The sequence below is a fragment of the Myotis myotis genome, unplaced genomic scaffold (genome assembly GCF_014108235.1).
Source record: "Myotis myotis isolate mMyoMyo1 unplaced genomic scaffold, mMyoMyo1.p scaffold_m19_p_11, whole genome shotgun sequence".
NCBI lineage: Eukaryota > Metazoa > Chordata > Mammalia > Chiroptera > Vespertilionidae > Myotis > Myotis myotis.
The window spans coordinates 34,683,441-34,696,199 of NW_023416315.1; the positions used below are offsets into that span (position 1 = coordinate 34,683,441).

At 39.1% G+C, this 12,759-nt stretch overlaps 1 protein-coding gene across 2 annotated transcripts in view; it reads left to right on the forward strand.

Annotated features, from left to right (window-relative positions):
• Positions 1 to 12,759, forward strand: part of COL28A1 (collagen type XXVIII alpha 1 chain) — a 145,704-nt gene that overhangs the window by 86,460 nt on the left and 46,485 nt on the right. For both annotated transcript variants that reach the window (XM_036328086.1, XM_036328085.1), the window contains exons 26-27: positions 8,053 to 8,121; positions 10,098 to 10,166. In XM_036328086.1, the coding sequence (XP_036183979.1) occupies positions 8,053 to 8,121; positions 10,098 to 10,166 (138 nt within the window). The remainder of the gene's footprint in view (positions 1 to 8,052; positions 8,122 to 10,097; positions 10,167 to 12,759) is intronic.

Consider the following 12,759-nt stretch of genomic DNA (forward strand, 5'->3'; position numbering starts at 1 on the left):
AGAGCTGTCCATCTTCTGACTATCACAGCACCATGTAGTGTTCAGTTGGATTGTTTCTCTTTGCAGTCTAGCTTTTCCATCGTCATGACTTAAATGATGTAAACATTAAAGGGAAGCATAAACCTAAACCCCAAAGAGTTAAACATTTTTCAAAAGCTTTAAATGTTTAACTATTGTAAATGCATGCTTTATTTGACAAAAGTGGCCCATAGTCATAAATTAAAATGCAAGTCTATGTGAAATTCCACTGAGTACCATTATTCTAAAAATGTTCCCAGCATCTGAATCGCTCCTCTGTTCTCTGCAATGGCTCACATATGTGCATACCACCAACAGGCAGTGGCGGAACAGAGGAGCGATTCACACAGAGCTGCATTCGGAATTTGTAGATTCCATCGGCAGACATGGAGTGGACAAGGAACTCCATTTTGAACAGTGTCTGACAAGGAGGGCTGGCCTAGGACACAGACTTCATGATAATGAAGTTAAGGGTCCATGACTCCAAATTGGAGGTGAAGAAACCCACCTCCCAGAACTTGACTGCAAAATTGCTACAGGCAGAACAATCAGCTCGAAAAAAAACACAGGACTAATTAAAGCCAGAGACATATCAAATTTAAATGCCAGACGATTTGACCTTTAGATTTCAGCAAAGGTCACATTCAAGCCAGGAAAACTTGACTAGGTGACTTTTCAAGGTTACGTCCCCATTCAGTTCTATGCATGATCACTAAAATCAGAGCTGCACTCCAGGCGATGTTATGATTTTCAGTATTGCTTTTTTCTCTGCTGTTTTCCTAGCTCTGCATTTCTCTCCCCAAGAGTACACACTTACGTTCCCTTCAGCCCTGGAGACACATGCTAAGTCTTCTTAACATTCTCCACCCATGCCACCATCAATATATTTTTATTTTTCATCATGCACACTGGAGGAAATTTTCCCCAGTGGAAAATTATATTGAATATCAGTACAAGAGAGCCTTTTCTCCTCCATGTCATTAGGGGATAGTGTCAATGTTTCTATTTTCAAGGTTTTAACTCAGCTAAATAAGACTTTCCCTCTCCAATGAGATTCTTGGCACAGGAGAATCATTTGCTCATCTTTAATGAGGTGATTTTGAGAAAAGGAAGAGACAATCAACAACAAATCTTCTAAATCCTAAAGCAAGTTTTTAAAATTATCATGGGCATTGATTTACTGCTGCTTTGGAGTATTAAATTTCTAGAAGATAAGTTGATTTGAAGAATTGAAATTATTTTAAATATTTTGAAATTCAAATCTGGGAAAAGACACTAAAGGAAATGTTATGTTGATTTGAGTGGTTTTTTTCCCTAGCATCTTCTTAATCACTTTCTCATCCCCTTGATATCTATGCTGGTAATTGTTACTGTCTCCCTTTTCAGTGTGTGTCACTGAGAAGGGACTGAGGGACATGACAATGGCCAGTCAATAATCAATACACATGGTCAAAGTCTGGGTTGTTTGTCTATAAGCTTAGAAGAAGGACTCTAAAATTTTCATTGACATTGTGGCAATACAAGTGAGATATTCAAGAGTTACTAAACCATTGCATATGCTCATTACATCATTCAGTCCAGAATGGTACTTATGTTTGTGGTAGTTGGAGCTTGGTAGTTAGATCTTAATGTTATTTAAAAGCCAGAAAGAAAGAAACATGAAGCAGCTACTAATCATCGCTTTGACTTCTACCTTATTTTAAAACTCAAGCATTCCTTATTTTCATCATTTAGTAGAATCTTCAGTGTACCGTTCCTTGAAAAATTCTCAAGAAGCTAGTTCTTTTCACAGTAAATTTAATTTGTTTTCTTTATTGTCCCCAAAGTAAAAAATAAAAGCACAAAATCTCCTTTAGAACAACTGCAACTTGCTTCTACAGTCTTCTCAAAGAGTGACAGGGATTTAATTGACACAGATGGAGAAATAATGATGAAAACCTTATTAAGCTGTGTGGGGAAGAGGGAGGGAGAGATAGTCTACTGGGCAATTTTGTCTCTATGAGCACTATCTTCTCAAATATTATATTTCAGTCTTATAAAATATAACAGACTATCTCCTTATCACTACTCTGCTTGAGACCTCTGCCACTTGTTAGCTGTGTGACCATAGCAAGTCATTTCATCTCAGTGAGACTTAGCCTCCTCATCTTTGATTTGGGATAAGGATGTCTACTTCACAGGGTTATTCTGAGAAATTAATAGAATTCTGTCTATAAAACATTTTTATAAATTCTAACCTACTAAAGTAGTAGAAGTAAAAGGAGTAGTAATAGCAGTCATAGTATGCATTTTCCTGCCAAATCAAGTATATTGCAATTGGATAAAAATAATAAGAATTTGTGTAGGCAGGAAATCTGGAATGAGACCAATTAAAACATTGGGGTAAACCACAAAATTGAGAAATGGCAATGGAGGGAAAATGGAAAGGGAAGCCTCAGACAGCTGGGTACTTGTGCAGATTGTGTGGGCCTCTTAGGAATCTTATAATCAGGATATTTTCCTTCTGCTCCTTGAGAGAGTGTGATGGACTCAATGTAGGGAAAGAACTTTCACAGCCACATAGCCATGTGTTTGCATTAAGTGGCAGCTGGAGGAAAGTCTATGGAGAAGTTAGCATATTTCATCCAGCCCCAGCCGAAGATGAGAGATGAACTCTGGAGTCAAACCTTGGTTTGAATTGCCTCTGGCTGCATGGTTTTGGGCAAATCATGTATTTATATCATTTTCCTTATTTGTAAATTGGAGTAAGTTGATGTTCATAGGATCACATAAGATAATGAATGAAAAGTACCTGCCATGTAATGAACTTAATACATTTTAATTATTATTTATTTTATTATTAATCATAATAATTTTAAGAAAAACTAAAGCAAAGATTTACCAATGAGAAAATGAATAATCATGATAGTGCTTTCGCTTTTTTCTTTCTTTTAAAAAGTAAAAGATTCAATAAAGTGATTACTAGAATTATTATAATATTATGTATGATTTTAAAGGGGTTGAAATTAATCACTCTGAAAGGTTATGCTCTAAGTAAAACCTTCACCAAATCATTTGTTAAGTTCACATATACAAGTACTGCAGATGGTCCTAAACTTGACCATTTCCTGTCAAAATGAAAGGAGTGTCTCGTCTAGAATCCCTTTTGTGGGCCAAACAGAAGCTGTAGGCAACCTAATAGTTGTTCTTTTTTGAGAGAGTGGAAGTGGCAAGGAGGGGTAGGACTTAAGCTATGGTCTTATGAAATTGATGGGTATAGCTACAAATGCCAATTCCACAATTTGCTTTCTGGTTTACTCCTTGTCTCCTAATGCAAGGGCTCCCTCTGCAGGCTCCCACAACCCTTGGATTCTGCATGGGAAGCTAAGTCCAGCTATGCAAGTGCCTGTTGCAATTCTTTTTACTTGTGAGTGTTGGCTGTACCCACTGACAACAAAACTGAAATGTCATGGTAAACACACTGCTTCGGTTCCACGGGTGCTGCACTGTGGTGTAACTGCTGCTATTAAGTGTGAAGTGAGTCCTAACAACACTCCTCTTATACACATCCACCTAGCTGTGTGTTGTAGCCTAGCATGGGCACGCGGCACACAGAACAAACGGCAGGATGCATTTTAAAGACCCCACGTAGTAGAAAGATACACCTTTGTGGACTCACACAGCCCATTAAATGCCTGATATTCCCATCAATTGAAAAGTATGGTACATATATACCAAGGAATGACCCTGGTCCTATGTTGCTGACCAACTCTAACATCTGCAGTTTGTGTTTCAATTTGATTTAAGGTCTGTCAGTTTCATAAAAGCCTATTTTAGATTATGTTCACATAAAGATACAAAAGAATACTTTGATAGATAAAACATAGTGATATGTCAACAATTATATGAATAGGAATGGACTTGTTCGAGGTAAGCATTTCAGTACCACATATAACATGGGACCACACCCTTATAAAGCTCATTTGCCAAAATTCAAGTATAAAAAGGGCAATAATGTGCCCACAGGGTCAGCTATGCTATTGCATTCAACCCCAGACATTTTAAAATATATTTTATTGATTTTTTTACAGAGAGGAAGGGAGAGTTAGAAACAGTAATGAGAGAGAAACATCGACCAGCTGCCTCCTGCACATCTCCTACTGGGGATGTGACCTCAACCAAGGTACATGCCCTTAACCGGTATCGAACCTGGGAACTTTCAGTCCACAGGCCGACGCTCTATCCACTGAGCCAAACCGGTTAGGGCCAGCCCCAGACATTTTTAAATGGTGAGGATTATGGGGAACTAAATAAGAGAACAAAAGAATAACAATAATAAACTTGATGAGAGTGGCCTAAGGTAAACTCACAACTTTATTTTTCCCACTTGGTTTCCCATCTGGGATGTGTGTGTGTGTGTGTATGTTTATGTGTGTGTTAGTATGATAAATACAATTTGAGACAGCAGTGTTTACTAAAATCCATCACAAGAAAAGTATCATGAATTAAATAGTGTCAAATTCTTTCCTAAAAGAAATACTACTTTATTAACAATCTCCATCTGCCTTCTTCCTCTTCCTCTTTGCCCACCTTTCTATCTTTAAAATCTTATTTTCTTCTCCTGATTAGGGATGAACATCACAGTAACCTTTTCTTACCCTCACTGGTGAGATATTTATGAGGTATTATTCATGGATTTTATAAAGATATTATCAAAAACATTATGAAAATTATTAAGCACATACAAAAGCAGAAACACTAGTAAATTCTCATTTACCTATCACACTTCTTCAACAATTACCAACCTGTAATCAACCTTTATCTGTATCCCCCATTCCTCACTTCTCCTCTTTGCACTGCATTTTCCCAGGAAATCCCAGACATCATCCATATACAGCTTTAGCATTTGTCTCTCTAATATAAGAACTATTTAAAAACAAACCAACAACACATTACTGCTATACCATTAGCAAAACTAAAAAATATTAATAGCAATTACATGGTATCATCCAATTTCTAACATTAAACTTTCCCAGTTTGTCTTATAAATTTATGATAGTTTTTTTTTGTTTGAATTGGAATCCAAACAATGTCCACACATTGCATTTGAATTTGCATCTCTTTTTAAAATCAAAGGTTACATATCTTTCATTTTTTCTTTTCACTTTCTTAGTGGATGGTGTCTTTGTCCTTGAGGATTTTGCTAATGGTATCCTTATGGTGCTGTTCAATATGTTTCTCCATCCTCTCTTGCTTTTGTTTGTTTGTTTGTTTTTGGTAGTTAGATTTAGACACCTGCCAGAATCAGATTCAGTTTTCCTTAGCTAGAATACGTCATAGGTGGGGCCATATAGTCCCATTGTATCACATCAGGTGTCTAATCTCATCATGGAAGCATAGAGATAAAGAGAAACATGAGAGAGGAATTCATTGTATCTGGGTGGGGTTGAGAGTGACCAGGCAAAGACGACCATTATTTTTTTGACAAAACATTTAATGATTCTGGATAAAATCTACTTAACTATGTTTACTACTTAACTACTTAATTGTGCTCTGTTTTACCTGAGAGACTCTCATGTAGCAAGTGTGTGAATCAGTCAGGTGTAGTTGGAGACCTTCACTGGGTGAATTTATAGACGCTCCCTTTAAAGGTACTTCAGAGGTACTCCAGAAAAGAGAGATGCTAGAAATGTAGGTAAGACAAGACAAGACATAAAATGTATGTATTGTATTCTTGGAACTCTTGATGATCAGAGTGATCATTTAAGTGAGGAGAAACATGGGGCCACTCAAATGTGGGAGTCAGGAGAGAGGCGTCTATCTATATATAAAAGGCTAATATGCTAACTGTCCGACTGTCCGACCAGTTGCTATGACACTCACTGACTGCCAGGGGCAGACACTCAACACTGGAGCTGCCCCCTGGTAGTCAACCTCCCTCAACCCCTCCCCCAACCAACCCCCTGCAGCTCTGGTTGCTGGCCAGGCTGAGGGACCCACCCGTGTATAAATTCGTGCACCAGGCCTCTAGTTAAAGAGATAATTAGTACCAATGGTCTCAAAAGCAGTTAAGTAGTAACAGAAAGAGATAGAGACTGGAGACCAGAATCATGAAAGTGGCATGGAAGCAAAAGGAAAATATGTAATATAAAAATAGAGATGAAAAGAATCAAGTCAGTAATAAAGTATCATTTAAAGTTTTCCTCACTCTTTTAAGGCTTGTTTCCTCTAGAAGTATTTTAAGGCTTGTAAGTAAAAAGTAAAGAATAAGTTATTTTTCTAAATAAACAATTTCATCATTTCTTAAAATCTATGAATTTTGCACTGTTGAAAGCTATGAAGTATTTAGTCCTAACAGGACATGGACAAAACAAGACCCAGAGCAAAGTGCTTGGGAGATCTAGGTTCAAAGCCTGGCTCTGGTCCTTTTTAAAAAAAAACAAAAATAACTTTATTGACACATTTAATATATCATAGAATTTCTTATTTCTAGTGTACAATTCAATGACTGTTTAGCAAATTTAACAAGTTGTACAGCCATTACCATAAATCAGTTTTTGAACATTTTCTTCCCCTGAGTGAGATTCCTCATGCCCATTTATAGTTAATCCTATCCCTGGCCCTAGGCAACCACTGATTTACTGTCTCTATTGATTTGTCCTTTCTGGACAGTTTACACAAATGAAATCAAACAATATGTCTGGCTTCTTTGACTGCAAATAATGTTTTAGGGTTCATCCATGCCAAAGCATGCATCTGTAGCTCATTCTTCTTTATTGCTGAATATCCCACACTTTGTCTATCCATTTGCCAGCTGATTGACATTTAGGTTGTTTCCAGTTTGGAACTGTTATGAATAATTCTGCTAAGAGCATTTGTATGTAGGTCCTGGTCTGGACATATGTTTTCATTTTCCTTGGGTTTTTACCTAGGAGCGAAATTACTAGATCATAAGGTACATTTATGTTGAACTTTTAAAGAAATTGACTGCCAAACTGTTTTCTAGAGTGGCTGTACCAGCAAAATATGAGAGTTCCTATTTTTCCAAATCCTCCTAATTCTGCCTCTTAATAGTTGTGCAGCCTTGAGCAAACTTTGGTTTCCTCTTTAGCAAAATGAGTGGCATAGAATGTTAACATTTGCTAAGTGCCTACTCTATGCTAGACTCTGTGATAGGAGCACTCACATTCTTAGTCTCACCTCATTTTCCTCCCCATGAAATGTAGAGATGATTTTCTGTGTATCTGATGAATTTACTGAGGCCCAGAGGAGGTAGGCAAGTTAGTCATCACTGTGATACATGATGGTTGAAATACTAAATTATATCAAATAACATATATGAAGAGGCCTAGTAAAGTGTTAGGCAGATAGAAGGTGGCTAATGAAGAGGTTTTTATTTCTCTGCTTCTTCCCATCATTATTCACGTCTCTGATAAGTCTAACCACAGGGCCTGACTTACCCTAACCAGATCTCACCACCTTTCAGATGATAGTTGCCTGTTATGAAACTGTCACCCTTTGGAGAATCTGAAAAGCCTTTATAGAATTTATCCGGCAGTCACAGCCTCCCTAGAGGCAGAAGCATCACAGAGCCAATCCCAACCCAAATAGTATAATCTTTGCTGCACAAAGTGAGAGCAACTAGTTTAGGATGGGTTATGTCTTTTCCTGATTGCTTTTATTTGTGTCTCTTTTCACAATGAAAGTCATTTTTTTCCAAATTTCAGAGAAGGGAGTTCTGGGGAAAAAAAAGTATATATTAAGGTTGCCAAGCAGTTAATTGACTTGATTGCTTTGAAATGGACCCTGCTGGCTTGAAGATTGAATAAAGACCAATAAGAAATGAAATCAAAAGGAGATAACACTCCCTTTGTCAAGTTTAGGAAAGTGATGTGGGTTAAAAGGACTCAACAATTTAGATAAATTCAAGGGTGTGGAATTTTAAAATATGTATTTTTTGAATATGAAAATTTATGTGACATATATTTAATATTTTAACTATACAGTATAAAGTGTTTTTAAATACCAGTAACTTGTCATTCATTGTCTTTTCAGGGAGAGCCAGGCGTCAGAGGACCTCCGGGCCCCTCTGGGCCTCGGGGCTTAGGAACCCAGGGGCCCAAGGTGAGTCGTCAGGTCTGCGCTCTCTGTGTGAGGGTCAGGTACCGTTAATGGCAACAGAGTGAACATTAACTTCAGAGTAAGTGTTCATCTTGGTGTTTGCTCATTTTTTCTTGATTACTGATGAAAAGTCTTCTTTTCGCATATCATGTGAACTTTCAGTAAATAGAACATTTAAGTTTATAAAGCTATTCTCTTTCCCCAAAGAAATTAGTAAGCCAGGCTCTCTTAAGAAAGTGGGTGCAAAGTGCTCAAATATTTCTAGGCTCATTGGAAGCTGTGCCATCATTCAGAAGCACATCTTTACTTTGGCCAGAGGTGCTTCAGGTTTGCCTTTTAACAGGACGCCAGCCAATGTATCTACTGTGTATATGTGTGTAGGACACTGTCAGAACCTCAGTGCAAGGGTCTAGGTTTACTGTCTCCATGGAAAGTAAGAGAAACTTCCTTTGGCTCCCTTTGCTCTCATTTCTATTTGGCTTCCTTTTGCCACCTTCAATTTGGTGATTATTCATCTGTTTATTCTTTTAATCCAGTGTTTCTCAAGGAGAGAGATTTTGTCCTCCCCTCTGCACTGCAGGGGGACATTTGGGATCATTTCGAGGGGCGGGGGGGTCACCACCGGATGAGGGTTGTTATTGGCATCTAGTGGGTAGAGGACAGAGATGCTGCTAAATGTGCTGCAGTGCACAAGACAGCCTCCCCTAATAAAGAATTATCCAGCTCAACATGTCAATAGTGCTCATTCATTTGCTCAACAAATGTTATTTATTTATTTATTTATTCAAAAAGTGAGGTAGAGAACGAGCAGGCATGTTTATAGGGAAAATAGGTGTCAGTAAGCCACCCAGCAGAAATTCAGATTTCAAATAGATGTATCTATGCCCAAAATGCAAGGAAGTGAATTAGAATTCTGTTATCAGAGAGAAAAGTGGAGAGGCTTTATGAATCAAAGTTACTAAGGATCTCAGAATTACTAAGATTCTTTATCCTTTTTTTTTTCTTGTCCATCAACTACATATGGGCAGTGGGCTATTTCTTAACCTCATAGTTCACTTTATGTGGGTAATGATTGCAGCCAAGATGTCAGCTATTGTTATTGGGTCTATTTTTTTTCTTCAGTGTCATCTTTCTGTTTAAATTTTCTTTCTTCCTCTCTTTTTTTTGCAATGAACTGGTATTCCTCTTGTAATCAGAAAAAATATAGCTTTTTTTTCATACTGGAAAGAAAAAGTCTGACTTATATAGTAACTTACATTAACCTGGCATTTCTACAAAGCTTATTCCATCAAATAATAATTTGGGAACTTCTGGGGTAAACTAATCTCTCTATTGTGGGACTTCTTAGTGGCTTTAATATTTTAATATGTGGTAGAGATCCCCAAGGAGAGGCACATACCGTGGTGTAGAACATTTTCCAATCTCAGTTGGCCACAGAAATTTTTCCTTAAGAAATAGGGGGTCCACTTATATTATAAGGAATACACTCTGGGAAATCATGCATTTTTTTGCTTCATTTACATATTATCTCAAAAATTCAACACTGATCCACATTAATATCCACTTATTCTTTACCTACAACCCTGGTGAATGAGCATTCCATACTGAAATGGAGCAGTAGATGGCAAGGCTACACAGAACAGTGTGTGTGAGTGGTCCTCTCACCCCTGGTGTCTAGGGGTTGGGCGTAGGGCAGCTAAAGGAGCCCAAGCTGACGAAGCTACAGGACCAGCACTGCTGCTTACACCAAGCAGCTCTGCCTTAAGTCTTCATTTATATTTGGATTATATGTACGATCTTTGTAAAGGATTCTGTGGCGTACAAGGGTTAGAAAATCACTGCTATATATAAAACATGATATAGCTTATGGGCAGCATGGATGAAGGTCCTGATCAGACTGAGGTAAGAACAGAGCCAAGAGTAATAATACACTGTTTATCCCTCAATCTTCTTATACTTGTCTGATTTCTCCCCAACAGGGTGATATTGGGCAGAAAGGTTTGCCTGGCCCTCCCGGGCCCCCTGGCTATGGATTACAAGGAATTAAAGTAAGTGAACCTGATTGCACTGGAGTCCCATCTCAGTCTACTAAGGTGATGGAGAAAAGACACTGTGGACAATATAAAATATGACTGTTATGAAGTGAAGTTAATATAAGCTTAGACATTGAAAATGCATATAGTAGTTAAAGACACCATCCAGCCATGTAAAAATGGCATAAGTGCATTGTTCCAGGAGTGCTAACTGTAACATAAAGTGCTTGGTGAAAATTTTAACTGCTGCAGTGACTGGTTGTGCTGCTGCTGTGGCATCTCTGGTCCTGGGGAACCCTGAACACATGAGGGGTCCACTCCCTTCCGCACCGCATCAGCCTCTGGTCATTCCTGTGCAGTCCCGCTGTGGCCTGCTGGCCCTGCGCTGTAGGGGCGCTCCAGCTCCCAAAGACCTCAGAGTTTCTTCGCAACTGCAAATGTCTATTCATTGTATGGATTGATGGAGGGGTGTGGCTGTTTGGTCTCAAAAGGGCCTTGGTGTTTTAAATTCATAGCAGAGGTCAGGGGGTTATATGATGCCACGATCTTGGTCCCATGTGAGCCTGCAGAACTGACCTTTTCCCTAGATATGGACTGTAGATATGCCAGTACTTCCCCAGGTTAAGTCATAAGGGACAAGGGATGGGGCTGGGTCTTGAGAGAAGTCCTTAATATGCCCATTAGTCCTTGAGGGGCCAGGCCTTTACAGGGGCCAGGAGGAATCTACTGAGAGGGTGGGCCATTCTGGTTAAAAAGCCAAGTATGGAGACAGACAGAAATCTTCATTTCTACTCAGGAATCATTCCAGTTTCCCTCTCCTCCATCTTTAAGTTAGTTCCAGTGTTCTTTCTGCCCCAGTTTCCACATCTGAGTAATGGGGATAATGACAGTACTATGGTATTTCCTAAAGTTGATGTGAAGCATAAATGAGACAGTATGTATAATGCACTTAACACAGGATTGGCACATGGTTGCATATGCAGTAAATGTTGTAGTTACTCACATTGTTACTCTTTCCTGCTTCTCTTCCCTTTCCGCTAGTACTTGTATTTCCCAGGATGAAAGTCCAGAACTCTGACATTCACGTGACTTAATGCTCTAAAACATAAAATATCAGTTGCATGAATTAGTGCAGGCATGGCTTCAGTATCCAAAAAGACCCAACTTGTACAATGGCTCTAACACAATAGAGCTTTCTGTTCACATAATAGGCCATGTAGGTGTTCCTGGTTAGTGGTCAATTTTCTTCCACATAAAATTTCAGAGAACCTCATCTTCTATTTATGGTTTCTCCATCTGCTGGGCCTACTTACCACTTAGCTCCCAGCAAGCAGAAAGAGAGAGCGTGCAAGAGGCACACTTGCTTCTTAAACATCTTGGCTAAGAGGTGACAGACATCACCTCTGACCACATTTTATTGATGGGAACTAGTCTCACGGAAAGGGAGTATCACTCTGTGCCCAGAAAGAAGGGAACCAGAGGTTTGGTGAAGAGCTGGCGTTTACTGCCACAAATAATTTAACCTGTTTAGAGGTAAGATGAAAAAGTTATTTGTTGTTCTGAAGTATGTTGGTGGTTCCAGAAGAGAACAGGAAACAAGAGGGGTCTCCATGACAACTTCCGAGGTGCCTTGTCACTCTCCCGATAGTATGGGGCACAGTGACTTGGACTTTAAGAACTGGGGTCAGCTCTATCAGGACTTTAATCCTATCTTGAAAAGAAAACCTTAGAGCCTTGGCATCTTCTTATTCATTTCAACCAGCATCAGGAGCGCCAGTGGGTGATTTAGAAATTGTTTTGAGTAGCTGGGCTGAGCACCAGGTAAGTAGCTGGACAAGGCTTGTGGTTGAGTGAGACCAGGATATTTTCCTTTTTGACTTTCAAGTCAGGGTCAGAGGATGAGGGACCCTGAAGCCTGGTAGAGAGGTGTGGTTCCAAGGCTGGGGGAGGTGGGCATGGCAGCAGAAGAAGGAGGCAGAGCTGGCGTGAGGAGCCCTGCATCGACTCAAGATAAAGAGGACCCAGCAAGGAGGCTCCTGTGGGCAATAAGGGAGGGTGGGAATCCAAGGGGATTCCTTGGGATGCCAGTGTTGGAGACCAGCAGGGGTGTGGTGGTGGTCTTTTAAAGAACTTCAAGTTTTATTTTTCAATTACAGTTTACATTCAATATTATTTTGTATTAATGTCAGGTGGTCAGCATGCTGACATTTTAAATTGTTCTGACTTTTTCTCTCCCCTTCCTTTCTTCATGTCTTCCTCTCTCCCTCGTGCCTACTTCCCACCTACTCATATCTTGTAACTCTTGTAACAGACATTGTTCATATAAAACCAAGTTGAGTGAAGGACTTAGATAAATTCCTCTTAGATTCTGCTACCATCTTAATGGTATTTCCCATGAATTTAACTGTTGAAAATTTATGAAAGGTATTTTATCTTTTCCCACACATCAATGCTTAGTTAGACATTTCTAGTATACATTTTCTTCCTTCTCCTTTCAGCAAGGGAAGAGATACCTTTACTAATCAGAGCTTTGAGCTTGGGGAAAGAAGTAGGGCCATAATACATTCTTGAAGTTTCATGCGTTATCTTCTTCAAGCCTCACCAGCCT